This window comes from Balaenoptera acutorostrata, chromosome 1, assembly GCF_949987535.1.
Source record: "Balaenoptera acutorostrata chromosome 1, mBalAcu1.1, whole genome shotgun sequence".
Lineage (NCBI taxonomy): Eukaryota > Metazoa > Chordata > Mammalia > Artiodactyla > Balaenopteridae > Balaenoptera > Balaenoptera acutorostrata.
In genome coordinates, this window is record NC_080064.1 from 192732985 (window position 1) to 192748934 (window position 15950).

Consider the following 15950-nt stretch of genomic DNA (forward strand, 5'->3'; position numbering starts at 1 on the left):
TAAGCAACATCTATGATCCTGTGAGTGTTGCATTAAGTGAGAAAAAAGGAAAAAAGATCAGTACACTACAGCATAAATTTCACATAAGGAACAGAAAATAAATATTTTCCTACTACAGGTAATAAAATTGGCACAGAAACAAGATTTTTAATTCATTCTTCTAAAAGTAGAGGATGATACTAATTTTTTTTAACGTTCCTTGCTGACAAACTAATCCTCAAAAAAGATACTCTATTTAATTGTAACCAAAAAGTAAAAGTGCCAACTGTACCAACTTTGGAATAAGCAACCTATGATAATAAAGGAAGGTAGTAGCATAGGGTATGTTTAGGGCATCCTAGTGTCCATTGCTACTGTGAAAACAGAACATTTCACCTATATTCAGTTCACTTAAAAATCAAATTGACTAAAATGTCTTCATAAAATTCAACTTTAATAATTTGAAGCATGTAAAAATTATTGTTGGCATGTTAAGGACCTAAAATAAATCACTGTATCTACTGCAGGTATTTTTTTTAACTGAACTCCAAATGACCATGAAGGAATTGAGACATTTCAAGTGAAATTTTATACATGGATTGTTTCCCTCTCCTCCATAAGAATTTGTAATTTTCCTTACAGTCTCAAACAGAGTCTGTGACCCAGAAAATGGTAAGATATTGGTCTGGTCAAAGGTCAAAGGTCACTTTCAACCCAATTTTCAATTTATAAAATACATCTATAGCCCTTACAAATGATAGACTTATTTATTTACATTTTGAGTATATTTTGCTAATTTATCTATTGGATACTTTTGTAAGATGACACTAATTTATAAATTAAAACTGAATTATGAAACTTAATATTTGAAAATAAATATTTATAGGCAACTGAACAAAGACAAAACATTTATACAAGAGAGAGTAAAAAGTCTTGCCACAAACTGGATAACAAATCTTTCCTAGAAACACTCAAATGTGTTGTTTTATAAAAAATTCTTGTTAAATATAATCCTTGCCCAGAGAACAATTTACACACAGAAAAGCTTGTAAAGACTTTGCATTAGATTAGACTCAAAAGCACCTGAGTACATAGATCTGTTTTATTCACATTTAGGTTGTCATAAATTATAAGGTTAGATTACATATATAGATGTCTCTAATGTAAGGGATGAAATGCAATTCTGATACAAAGTATCTATAACATATATCATCTATAATTAGTTGGTCTAACTTTATGACTGAATTAAAAAACTATAAGATTTCATTGTAGTTAATTGTAATTGATATCTTTGGAGAAGCAGGCCTCAAATTTGATATATACTTATTATAAATACAAAAGTAATTCAGAATGTTCTTAAATAAAATACTTGAAAAAAAAAACATATAACCAAAACCCTTAAGTTACAAAAACATTAAAATACATTGCTGCCTTTTAGACTAAGAAACTATTAGAAAGCAAATGATCAGGCCATCTAGTTTTAGTCAAACACCTATAGGCTCAGCAGTAACTCGGTCTTCAAAAATAATCTGCACCAGAGGCAAGAATAATTAAAGAAGCTTTAGTCCTGCATTCTGGACCTTGGTATCAAAACTCATAGAGCTGTTAGCGTAATTTTATCTTCCTGCCATGTTTAAACAGAATAGTTTTTACATTATGTCTGGGACCTGTTAAAGAGAAAAACCCCAGGCCCAAAATGGCATCACTTGTGCTAAAGTCCATGATACCAACCTTAGATTTAATACCTAACCTGCATTTTTGACCTTTACCAGAAGTGTAATCTTTTTTTTTTAAACTTTGGGTTTGTTTGTTTGTTTGTTTGTTTGTTTATGGCTGTGTTGGGTATTCGTTTCTGTGCGAGGGCTTTCTCTAGTTGCGGTGAGCGGGGTCCACTCTTCATCGCGGTGCGCGGGCCTCTCACTATCGCGGCCTCTCTTGTTGCGGAGCACAGGCTCCAGACGCACAGGCTCAGTAGTTGTGGCTCACAGGCCCAGTTGCTCCGCGGCATGTGGGATCTTCCCAGACCAGGGCTCGAACCCGTGTCCCCTGCATTGGCAGGCAGATTCTCAACCACTGCGCCACTAGGGAAGCCCAAGAAGTGTAATCTTAATCAGTTTGGAAATTTCTGGTCAGCACCAGTGACATAAGATGTCACGTGGGCCCTTCTCCAACCCCACCAGAGCAAGAAGAGGTAAGCTGCAAGGTAAACCCCTTGCTGATCTCCTGGCTCCAAATATCCCTTTCTTTCTTTTGTAATGACTTCCTGGATCCATCCTCCTTTCTATAAAATCCTTCCATTTTCTACCACTCCTCAGAGCTCCCTTCTAGTTGCTAGATGGGATGTTGCCTGATTCATGGATCCCCTATTAAAGCCAATCAGATCTTCAAATGTACTGGGTTGTATTTTGTTTTTTGACAGACTGAAAAATTATCTTGGATTCCAGCTTTAAGATTACTTGTACTCCCTTGCTCTTGACAATGACTTCTCAGGGATTGTAATCCTACTTTTGATTTCTGAGAGTATACTAATTCTCACAGATATGTACTGGCAAAAAACCTGACTGCCTGTCTGAATTTCTAGATATAACGTATTCTTAGAATGTCACTGGAAATTTTGGGACTGAGAAGCAAGTCAACTATAGTCAGTTCACATGTTTACTTTCTCTTTCCTTATACAGAATCTATTTTGGACTGTGCTTCTCAGAGCTGAAATCCTATACTGTTTTCTAGTGCTTGTTGGTCTGAGTTCCAGCCACTTATTCAAAGCCCTGCATAGTGCCTTTGGCTTATTTAAATCCTCTCCCAGGTTCTGGAGGAATCCGCCCTGAACACCAAATCCAACTCCAGACTGTAATCCTCTTGAGTCTCCTTCATTTATTTATTCTTTTTAACAAAGTTATGACCACAGTGCTCAAAACTTCATAAAAATCACTGACAAATGTCAAATGAATAATAATGAAAGCAATTCATAAAAAGTCTAGGCTATCATGAAACTGTGTAACTGAAGTCCAGTGATGATCTGTCAAGAATTTACCAAAAGGTATTTCCGGACAGATTAAAACACAAATAATACTAGTCACCCCAGGGAGTCCTAGTAAGTTTAAAAGCCACAGTTTAAAATTCTGTGATTTTATGAATTGGTAAGAAAGATCTTTTTGAGAACAGGTTAACTATTAGATTGAATTAAAAGCAAAATAAAATTGCAAAACCTCTCTAAAGAATTTAAGGTACATTTAACTAGGGAATAAAATAATAGAATGATTACGTATTACAGTGTTTTAATGCCCCAAATGGATCTGCTTAAAACAAAACAAACTTAAAAAAAAGAAAAGTTTAAATTGTGAAGGGTAGCAGAATATGCTAACCAAAATATGCCTCTTTAGCGTAAGGATTATTTTGAGCTGATTATTTTTGAGAAAAAGCAGACTCAGGAGGAGTTCTTAAATCAGAGTAGAATTCATCCTTTTGTAAGGGCAATTTATATTCAAAACGGAAATCTCCATTTGTAAGGATATCTCTCTCTTTGTACCAAGAAGGATAACTATAAATCACAAGAAACTCTGTATCAGTAAGGAAGGCACCAGACTTAAAGCTGCATGACAACCTTACTGTACCTTTCCTCATAACCTCCCATAACTAGCCTCCCCTCTCCCAACGCCTTTCTTTTGTCTTTAGTTGAAGATAGTATTTGAGGTGGTGGCTTGGACCCTTTGGGGGAGTTTTACTCAGTCTTCCTAGGTATCACCCAGGTACACATGAGTTATACATGTTATTAAGCTTCGGTTTGTTTTGCTCTCCTTAAGCAGTCTTCTATTGCAGGGGTTCTCAGCCATGGAAGGTATTGAGAGAACGTTAAGGGAAGATTATTTTTCTTCCCCTGCAATTGCAGACATTTTATTTCAGTTCTTTTCTCGCGCTCTCTGAAAGGGTCATCAAGGGAAATTACTGTCTGAGCACTCAATGATTATTTGCATTCTACTCTAAGATCCCATATATTCCAAAATGCATGTAATAATCAGAAAAAAAAAATCTTTGACATTTAAGAGGAAAGCTAGGGCTTCCCTGGTGGTGCAGTGGTTAAGAATCCGTCTGCCAATGCAGGGGACATGGGTTCAAGTCCTGGTCCCGGAAGATCCCACATGCCGTGGAGCAACTAAGCCCATGCGCCACAACTACTGAGCCTGCGCTCTAGAGCCTGAGAGCCACAACTACTGAGCCCGCGTGCCACACTACTGAAGCCCCCGCGCCTAGAGCCCGTGCTCCACAACAAGAGAAGCCACCACAATGAGAAGCCTGTGCACCGCAACGAAGAGTAGCCCCCGCTCGCCGCAATGAGAGAAAGCCAGTGCCCAGCAATGAAGACCCAACGCGGCAAAAAAAATAAATTAATTAATTAAATTAATTAATTTAAAAAAAAAAAAGGGGAAAGCTAACCATATGGTCTAAGATACAACTTTATCTGAGAGTTAGAATACCAAGTCTTTGGAGTTGGATGACCAAGATGGCCTTAAAGTTCCCCCAGGCTTGACTTTCTGACAGGTTTCTTCAAAACTATAGGCCCCTGGTCTCCCTTTTCTTAGAGCATTTACTTTAGAAAACTTTCAATTATAAATTCTTTCCCTGTGCCTTCGAGATGTAAATCTTCTCCTGGCCTCTCGCCAGATTTACAAGAGAGAAAAGTCTTTCTCAAGGGCCTGGAGGTCATCTCTTTGAAATGTGATCATCAGAGGTGAAATCTTCCTGATCTCCACTCTCTGTGGCCAGAAGACAGCTGAACTTTCATACACAGCAGTCAGCAAATGATGGCCTAATCACACTGACGAAGCTCCCCAACCCAGGGCTTTTCCACTAGCTCACCCCAGAGTGTAAAAATCCTCCAGCCTTTTGCTTCAGAGGAGTTGAGTTCAATCTCTCTCCCCGAGGCAACAGCCTTTAGTAGTCTTCCTTGCCTGTTTAACTCTGTCTGGTACAGTTTTTCTTTGACACAGAGTAGGGTATAAATGCAAGGTTAGTGAGCTACTAACCCTATATCCCTAGAAGATTAAATAAAATAGCTAACCTGAGCCTTGGTTTGTTAATCTACCAATTGGAGCTAGTAAGAACTTCCTTGCAGGATTGTCGTGAGAAATACATCACATGCATAATATGTATAAATATATATAAGTAGTCTCTAGCCTGTAACTGATATTTAGTGATGGCTAATAAATGAGGGTGTTATTGTGTAGTTCTTTTCTCTTTTTATTCCCAAGAAGTCTAAAAATCAGTAGTGCCAAAAAAGCTAAAAGAGAAAAGCAGACACTATTGGTTTTTTCAGAACCAGATCACTTTAAGTAAAAATTCATATGCCTAGTTCAGCTAAGAAAATCAAATTCTTCCACCACTGCAAAGAAAGGCTATCCAGAAGGTAAATCAATTATGCTTCCTGCATTATAATGACTCAGAGAAGAGACTTAGCTTTGAACAAATCTTTAAATTGAACACATCTACTGATAGATTGAGTGAACAAGATGTTCAAAAGTAAAGTGTCTGAACCTTGGAAAACATATCACAATATAAGACACCCTCCTTCCATCCTTTCACTGCCCCTTACTTCCCAGCTCACTGTCTAGGACGGTAATTCCAATGAGTGTCTGACATCATAAGCAAATTCAATCTATTGACACTACCGATTTTCATTCCCTGTTACCTCTATACCCTCATCTTCGTTTTGCTTCTTATCAGCTTACATCAAACGTTTCACCAAAATAACCAAATCCTTGTATAAACAGTCCGTTTGCTTGCCTCCCTCACCCAGGCCTACTCTATAGGCAAAATTACAACCTTGCTGCATCCAACAATCCATCTACTGCAAAGAACAAAGAACGGTTGGCTGGACGTAAACACAAATAGATGATAAATAGGTCCTTCTTTAAATTCATAGTCCATAATATCATCCAGGAGGTGAGCATTGCCCAGGAATTCCACATCTGTCCAATCCATCCCTTCTCCCACTATTTTAGAGAACTATTTCATATCTTCTTCTCTCTCCTCAAACCTCTACCATCTGACGATTTCAACTGCTATAAAAAAAAATAATAATAATAAAAACCAACATAGAAACGGTAAGAGAAGGACTTCCAAAGCTCTCTCTATCACATTTGACCATATACTTGTCTCTGGATCTATGTAGCTTGTCTTCCCTGTTTTTAAAATACATGAGCATTTTACCCATTTATTTATCAAAGGAAAATCTTCCAATTTTCCTTTTCCTGCATCATTCACTTTACTCTCTCTGGTAGATCACTTCCTTTAGCATATAAGACTTGCTAAAAATTTTCCCACTTAGGAATATAAAATATGACACAAATGAATCTGTCTGTGAAACAGAAACAGAATCAGGGACGTAGAGAATAGATTGGTGGTTGCCAGGGGGAAGGGGGTGGGAGACGGAAGGATTGGGAGTTTGGGATTAGCAGATGCAAACTATTATGTATAGGATGGATAAACCACAAGGTCCTACTGTAGAGCACAGGGAACTGTATTCAATATCCTGTGATAAACCATAATGGAAAAGAATATGAAAAAGAATCTATATATATGTATAACTGAATCACTTTGCTGTACAGCAGTAATTAACACAACATTGTAATTCAACTATACGTCAATAAAAAATGAATTAAAAAAAAAGAAATGGAAAAAAAATTTCCCACTTAAACAAATGGGCAAATATTACCCATCAGTTGCTGCCCTATTTCTCTGCTCTCACTTACAGAAAGCACTTCTAAAGACTGGAATTGTTGTCTCCACTTCCTCTTTGCTATTCAATTTTTAAACTTCTTTTCTAATACAAGAATTTAAAACTATGAATCCCTCTTTAGGCACTACTTGAGCTGCATCCTACAAATTTTGAAATGTTGCATTTTTCATCACAATTCAATTAAAATATTTCTAATTCTCCTTGTTATTTCATATTTTATCCATGGGTTAAAAATGTATAATTTAATTTTTAAATATGTGGGTATTTTCCTGCTATAGTTTTATTATTGGTTTCTTATTAAATTCTATTATGATCAGAGAACATACTCTGCATATTTTTTAATTCTTTTATCTTTTCTGTCATTTCTTTTATGGTCCAGCACATGATCCATCTTTGTGAATGTTCCATATGCACTAGAAAAGAACGTGTATTCTGCAGTTGAGTGTAATGTTCCATATGTCAATTGATCTAATTGATGAAAATGAGTTCAAGTTTTTAATAACCTGAATGACTTTCTATTTGTTCTATTAATTACTGAGAAATACTGAAATTTCTAACAATAATTGTACCTTTTTATGTTTCCTTTCTGTTTTGTTGTTTCATACTTCATAAATTTTGAGATTTTATTATAAGGTGCATACACAGGAGAGTTATGTCTTCTTCATGAATTAATCCTTTAATAAACATAAAATATTCCTCTTTATCTCTGTTAAAAGTTCCTGCCTTTGAGGTCTTCTTTATCTATTTTATATGGCCATTCCAGCTTTTGTATGACAAGTGTGCACACAGTATATCTTTTTCCATCCTCTTACTTTTAACCTAATCGTAGGTTTTCCTTTTGAGTGAAATTTCTGTGGATAGTACTTCATTTGGTCTTTCTTTTACTTATCCAGTATGAAGATCCCTACCATTCAATAGTGAATTTAGTCCATTCATAATTCACAGAGTTATTGATATGGTTGGGTTTAAGTTTACTATCTTGTTGTTTTCTACTTGTCCCATTTGTTTTTTGTTCTTTTCCTGCCTTTTTTCAGATTAAGTAAATATTTTTAGTATACCATTTTGTCTTCTGTTTTATCTTTATCATGGTCACTCTGTTTTATAACATAAATCTCTATCAAACTCTTCATTCAAATAATATGTAAAGTGCAAGAATCTTATTACGGTATATTTCCACCATCCCTTTCCAATCTTTGTCATATTATTGCCATTAATTTCACTTCTACATTTCTTACAAATTCCATGACTATTTTTTTTTTGCCTTAAAAAATAAATTATATTTAAAAAATTAAAGTCATTTATATTTATCTACATATTTACCATTTTTGCTCTCTGTTTCTTCATATAAATCTAAGTTCTCAGAAGACATCATTTCTTTTTGTTGAAGAACTTTAACTTTTTAAAAAATGTAGTCTGTTGGCAATAAATGCTCATAGGTTTTGTTTGTATAAAAATGTTTTTATCATGGTTTCCTTTTTGTGGGATATTTTTACAAGAAATGAAATAGTACACTGACAATTTTTCAAAGCACTCTAAAACAGTTGTCCAGTTGTCTTCTGATTAAAATTGTTTATTCCCCTGTATGTAATGCATCTTATAGCTACACAAGTTTATCTTATTGATTTTCAGAAATCTGATTATTACAAGTTCCAGTGCAGTCTTTTAAGTAATCATACTTTAGATATGTTTTATGAATCTGTGGTTTTATAATTTTTATCATAGTTGCAATAATTTCAGCCATTATTTCTTTATTTGTTTTCTGTCCATAAGTGGAAACTTCCTCTCCGTATATTCAACCACATCAGGGAACGTTGATTTCATCTTTTTCCAGAGGAAGACCTCCCTTCTTGCACTCCCTTCTTGCTTTTGTCCCAGAATCTGCTTTGACCATAACCTTGGGAATTTCCATTCCCTCCCCTGAGTTGTATTCTGTCTTCACTCACTCCCTAGTTTTGGTAAAACATATCTCCCAGCAGCCTCCTGAGAACTGTGCATTTTTGAAACTTTTTAATATCTGTAAATATCTTTCTATCTTCTTACTTGTGGAGCCCTACATCAAGGACACCCTACATCAAGGACACAGGACAAAAATTCTGGAATTAACCGAGCCCCCATAGCAACTGTTGCCATGGGCTCTCCTAATCTAAACTGGACAGCCCCCCAACTCCATATTAGGTAAAATAATCACCATGTAGTAACCTTGTAGCATCCTGACCAATCACCTAATGCCATCCTGCCAGCAGGAATTTTCTTTGTCTTGAGGCTATAAAAGTTGGCCACTAGCCCACAAAGGGGATCGGCTCTCCCTGGTCTATCAGGAAGTCGGCCCGCTGTATTTGCAGCTTCCCTCACTAACTCTGCTCTTTCTTCTCAATAAACTTTCTTTTCTAAAATACTTCCGGTCTGGAAATTCTTCTTTCAACCCATGCTCGGACCACGACATTACTGAAGTTTTGCCAAGATATAGAATTCCAAGTGGAAAAGTACTTTCCCTCAGAATTTTGAAAGCCTTGACCCACTGTCTTCTGGCTTCTGGTATTACTGCTAAGTCTGAAAACTCTAATTCTCCATCCTTGGTTTTGAGTGTTTTCTTCTACTTTACCTTCTCTTCATTTTCATTCTTTTCTTCCTCTTGGTCCTTCTCGTATCTCAATTTCTCTGGCAAGCATAACTTTTTTAGTCATTAATCTCTAATCAGTGGCCCCTCTCGATTTGACAACTTCAGTCTGAGAAATTTGTTTTAATTTCTGGGGTTTTTTAAAATTTTTATTTTGTTTTATATTTTTGCTAATAATTTCCACCATTTTCTAGACCTTGTTCCTTAAATTCTTACTATATGGATTGTTTCTTCCTGACTACTCCTTTAATTTTCTCTTGTTTTGACTCCCCTTTTCCATTATTTGATTTTATTGTTCATTTTATTACTCTTCATTCTTTCAATGTCCTTAGATTTATCTTCGAAACATTTTATTTAATTTTTCATTTGTTACCTATATTTAATTTCCAGAAGCTCTTTTTGGTTCACTGAATGTTCTTGTTTTGATTTGTCTTGTTCTGTAGCCTACTATTCTTGTTTTATATATGAATACTCTTCTCATCTTCTCAATTACTAAATTACTAAAAATAGGATATTTATTACATATTTTGAAATTTATTTATTCTCCCAGAATTCTATGGCAGTATTTGTGTTTTCCCTTAATTCCTCTTTTCTATATGCTTTTTGTATGTCTGTTACTTGGTTCCTTCTTTTTCTTGTTAGGAAATTCCTTAAATGTCTAGTGATCACTGTTGTTTGAACATATGTAGGAGTGAAGTACTCAAAAGCTGTTTGGGACCTGAGTGAATGCAGGAAGCTTATTTTCACATCCTATGTACACACACACACACACACAAACACACATGCTTGGTCAAGAATGCTCCCAGTCCTGATGTGTGTCTACCAACCAGTCTTGCTGCACCAACCAGCCCAATACCAAGGGAGCCCTGCTGTGTGTTCCTGGAGGATCCCGACCCCACCATCTGGATCACGCAGTAGCCTGAGCTGTCTCCACCATAAGCGGGCAGAGGAAACAGTTTCCTGCATTTCCTGTCCCCCAACTGCTTCAGTAACTCACACTGACCTTCTCTGAAACTGCACAGAATCAGAGGATTTCGCTTCCAATGCTTCATTCCCAGGGGGCATCAGTGGGTCAGGAATTTGTGCCACAGGCTAATTTCCCACTCTTTCTTCCTGGGCAGCCAGAAAGTGTTTATTCTGGCCAAATTCCCCAAATAGTAAACTTATTTTCCCAGGATGCGGAAAGGGACCAGCCATGGATGTGTGGAGGGGTTCAGGGAATCCAACTGCTTCTCCTCCAGACTTTTAATCACTGTTCATATATTTAGTACCACGTATAACCCTACTTGCAGAGGCATCTGGTGCCTCTATTTCCTGCGACTTTTGAGGCTCCATTGCAAAAAAGAGCCTGCTTCTGATTTGTTTCTTCTCTCAACTTAAATGTTACCTTCCTTCTGTCTGTTAAGTCAGTTACCACCCATCCATCTGCTTTCTAGCTTCCAAACTTGTATTAAGGTCACCTCATCTACCATCTCCTTTCTCTTGATGAGTGAAGTCTTTTTATGCATTTCTTGTAAATTTACTAGAGTGTCAGGAGGAAATGGAATGCATTTGTTTAATAGAAAGCATACGAATTCACCTTGTAAAGGGTACTCTAAAAGACATTAGGTAATTATTTCCTAATGTTTACTCCCCCTTGTTACATAGATACTGGAAGACTGGAAGTATTTTGAAACGAAGTTGCCACTGGAGAGGCCCAAGATTCACAATTACATAAGTTAAGTAATTATAGAAACATAAGGTAGAGTATGTTCAATTCCAGTTCACTTATTCAATAAATATGTTTGGAGCATCTAATGTGTGGAAACAATTAAGAAACCATTGCAATAGTGCATAAGTGGACCGAGGAGAATCTGGTCTGAATTAAGACAGTAACTGTGGAGAAGGAGGGGAGCAAGTAAATTTTAAAATATATATATTTTAAAAAGAAATATTTTACAAATTTTGCAATCATTTGTTTGGTCTATGGCCTTGCATTAGTTTGCTAGGGCTGCAATAACAAATACCACAAACTGGGTGGCTTAACGAAAATTTATTGTCTCATCTTCCTGGAGGCCAGAGTCCAAAATCAAGGTGTTGGTAAGGTTGGTTCCTCCTGAGGGCTGTGAGGGGAGTGTGTGTCCCAGGCCTCTCTCCTGGCTTAGAGAAGACTGTCTTAATGTGCATGTGGCATTCTCCCTGTTATCTGTCTGTCACCACATTTCCCTTTTTTACAAGGACACAGCTCATATGGGACTAAGACCCACTCTAATAAACTCATTATAAGTTGATTATCTCTATTAAGACCTTATCGCCAAGTAAGTTCACATTATGAGGTACTGGAGGTTTGGACTTCAACACACGAGTTTTTGAGGGACACAATTCAACACATAATAGTCCTCTTCAAATGAAGGATGAGTAAGTTGGTTTAAAAATGAGTAAAAATTTTAGTTAAATTAGAGTGAGAACAGCACAAAGCCTGTCACATTCAGGACTTGCAATTCTAAAGTAATGTACCAGAGCACACCTATTAGATGCTCCAGAAAAGTGCAAATCATGTCCCTAAAAGACCCAGACATATTTTGCCTTTTCCCCAATCACTACAGAAGCCACCAAGGTTCTCATCTCTCTGTGTACCACAGGTATGACTACCGATGAACTTACTGGCTTAGAAACACAGGAGTTAACAGCACATCCTCAACGTAGAATAATAAAGCACTTTTTAAAAGTAATACAATTAAAATGCGTTTAAAAAATAGAAGTTATAATTTGGTAAATTATAAGATTAATTTAATTATGAGTTTTAGAACTTTAGACCTAAAAAATGTATCATGGAGATCATATAAGCCAGAGATTTCCAAATTGGGAGGTGCTTCAAAATCACCTGGAGATCTTTTAAAAATACACAGCTTCCCAATCCCCACCCTGCATATCCTGAATAGAACTTTCACAAATGCTTATTTTTTTAGAAACTCTCCAACTGATTTTATGCAGACTGACTGATCCATCTGCCTTGTTTTTAAGTTGAGGAAATTGAGATCATTTGAACAAAATCACATAGCACAGGATATATTTAATTAAAAATGATCTAGTTCTGTTTATATGTGACTCATTTCATTTTGATCAACAGAAAACCCAGGGATTAGTGATAACTACTTCAAGAATACTTTCGTTGATACAGTCAATGATGCAACTATTCTTATATTTTGGCAAGATAGTTTAAAGATATTTACTTCCGTTCAGTAAAATTTTAAGGTCATCAATATTTAATGTTGGCAGATTAAAAAATAAATAAATTAAAAATCTTCTAAGGCAAAAAGAACAATTTACAAAAAGAGATTTTAGAAACTTACAGAGGATGTCCTATCTACTTCACAACGGCTGCTCAGAATAAAACAGGCCTCAGCGTCATCCATCCTAAATGCAGATGGAAAAATAAAATAATCACACACTGACATACCTGTGCATATCTATGCATTATCTGCAAAATAGAATTCCAGTGCATATAAAGTATACGTGTAAACTACGGACATCCTTAGGTTTAAATGAAAGTAGGATTTCTAGGATCCTGACTATATTTGACTATAAACAAAATAATTGTTGTAGATTGGCTATATAACTCAACAGCTTATAATGACAGAAGTTAAAAAAAGTCAAATTTTATTTTCTCTTTTATCATTATATATTTTTTTCATATATATACTTTGTGTAAATTGAGAGAGTTGTATTCGCCTTTAGTTTAGATGGATTACATTTTGGCTTCAGTATGTCAACAAGACTAAGAGAGAGGAAACAAAGCTGCTTAGTATTTGTAAGCCAAACTCTACTGTACATTTATATTTCCTGGAGATGAATCATCAACTGTTCCAAACCCTTTCCTTTCATGCTAAAGTTCTATATTTCTTAAATGCAGTGATAAACAATAATTACGCTTCAGTGCTTGATAAGTAATGTTCTAAAAATATAAAACTATGTATTTTCAAAATAAGGAATTATTTATCTTTCTGGTTCATTATGATAAAAGAATTTTTCCCAAAAATATTTTCTATGAAAAATCCATGGAATTAGACCAAACCAAACAGTTCTGGAAAAATGTTAAGTAGTCATGGTTATTAAGACACTATGAGTGTTGTATAACATTTTCTAAACGTCATGTTCAACAAAGCAATTCAAAACTCATACAACTAACCTTTGGAACTGGTTTGGAGAATCCTACTCCTTGTTTCTTGCATGGGGAATTGTATTGAAGAATGTATTAGTTAACATTAAATCCCAAATCTTCATGTGACATAGGATAAGAAATGAACATAGAAATGGTACCTTCTTTCTTAATTCAGCTTTTTGAGAATTACCAGCCTGCTACCTCTCACTCATCCACACTTTTCTTTTTTATTCTTATGGAGGAATGCTTCTTGCAAATGTGACTGATTTTGCTAAGAAACCATTATTAACACTATTAATACTAAATGAGTGTGTTAATCCTAGGTAGTATGGAGCTAAGATACTAATAGCCAATCCTAATGGCTTAGATTAATTTATTAGGTAGTCAAAAGACTTCATTTATCACAGAAATTCATACTGACCATAATATGTGCATGACTCATTCTTACCATATGAAGAACTCGTTATAATAAATTAAGCATATTGATTATCTATGCAGATGAATATAAAGATCCAAGTTATATTACTGTCTAAGCAACTATTTCCTTATGGTTCCCAAATAATGACTATAGATAGCAAATAGCAAACACCTGTGTTTTACTTGAGGTACTGGGAGAATCTGACTTATTCTAGAACTGTCATGTATAGTGACAACATATATGAAGTATGTAATCCACAACAAATACTAATATTGGGTGGGCCAAAAGTTTCGTTCAGTCTTTTGGGTAAGATGGCTCTAGTATGCAGAAGGTGCTGCGACTGACTGAACGTGTCAAAAGTGGTTTGCGAAGTTTCGTGCTGGAGATTTCTTGCTAGACGACGCTCTACAGTCGGGTAGACCAGTTGAAGCTGATAAGGATCAAATTGAAACAATAACTGAGAACAATCAACGTTATACCACGCAGGAGGTAGCCGACATAACCAAATCAAGCGTTGAAAATCATCTGCACCAGCTTAGTTATGCGAATCGCTTTGATGTTTGGGTTCCACATAAGTTAAGCGAAAAAACCTTCTTGACCATGTTTCCACATGCAATTCTCTACTGAAACGTAATGAAAATGTTCCATTTTTAAAACAAATTGTGACGGGCAAAGAAAAGTGGATACTGTACAATAATGTGGAATGGAAGAGATCGTGGGGCAAGCAAAATGAACCACAACCAACCACACCAAAGGCCAGTCTTCATCCAAAGAAGGTGATGTTGTGTATATGGTGGGATTGGCAGGGAGTCCTCTATTATGAGCTCCTTCCGGAAAACCAAACAATTAATTCCAACAAGTACTGCTCCCAATTAGACCAACTGAAAGCAGCACTCGATGAAAAGCGTCCAGAATTAGTTAATATAAAATGCATAATCTTCCATCAGGATAACGCAAGACCTCATGTTTCTTTGATGACCAGGCAAAAACTGTTACAGGTTGGCTGGGAAGTTATGATTCATCCGCCGTATTCCAGACATTGCCCCTTCAGATTTCCATTTATTTCAGTCTTTAAAAATTCTCTTAATGGAAAAAATTTCAATTCCCTGGAAGACTGCAAAAGGCACCTGGAACAGTTCTTTGCTCAAAAAGATAAAAAGTTTTGGGAAGATGGAATTATGAAGTTGCCTGAAAAATGGCAGAAGGTAGTGGAACAAAAAGCTGAATACGTGGTTCAATAAAGTTCTTGGTGAAAATGAAAAATGTGTCTTTTATTTTTACTTAAAAAACTGAAGGCACTTTTTGGCCCATCCAATATATTCTCAAAGAAGCTTAGTTTTCCAATTATGTACCATTCATTATATCCTGACAGTTTCTACTGACTTTTTTGTTTCAGAAGTTATTAAATCTTTGGAAAAATCTCAGTTAAACTGATCTATTATATATAAATCAAAACTAATGTCAGAGTTCCTGTTATGAGCTATCTAGTCATCTTTTGCAGGAGTAAGCAGCAAAAAGGGGTTTGGAAATTTTCTTCTGTTCTTTTCCGTCACCCACACACCCCCTCCACCATACACACACAAACACAAACACACAGAGAACATGCATAAAGAAACACAGAACACACACAAACACATGGAGAACATGCACCAACACACACACTAACACACATACTCAAGCGTTCTGGAAAAAAACCAAAACAACAACAAAGAACAACAAACAATACTTATGTTATGAAATTGAGGGAAGATACTTTTAAGCCTAAAAGAGTTTGTAAGACAACTCAAGGATAAACATGAAGATATGTTTAAAACTTGTAAAACAAGAGAAAACGTTGAGCAAACGTTTTCCTCTCACTCTGCCCCCATGAAATGACCCTCATGACCTGTGACAAATGTATAAGACTATGTCACCTTTAAGCCGGGTGAGCTGGCATCTACACAACAAGAAGAGAGAAACTAAGACCCCTGTCACCTTTCTGATTCTTTCAGTCCCCAAGGACTCTTTCATCTCAGACACCAGGCAACACAATTGTTACCTGCCCAGTATATAATACAAG

The 15950-nt window shown here is 36.0% G+C and overlaps 1 protein-coding gene across 6 annotated transcripts in view; it reads right to left on the minus strand.

The window, feature by feature from the left end:
- KCNT2 (potassium sodium-activated channel subfamily T member 2) overlaps window positions 1-15950 on the minus strand; it is a 369675-nt gene that overhangs the window by 161563 nt on the left and 192162 nt on the right. For all 6 annotated transcript variants that reach the window (XM_057529788.1, XM_057529796.1, XM_057529784.1 and 3 more), the window contains one exon: window positions 12665-12728. In XM_057529788.1, coding sequence (XP_057385771.1) covers window positions 12665-12728 — 64 coding nt within the window. The remainder of the gene's footprint in view (window positions 1-12664; window positions 12729-15950) is intronic.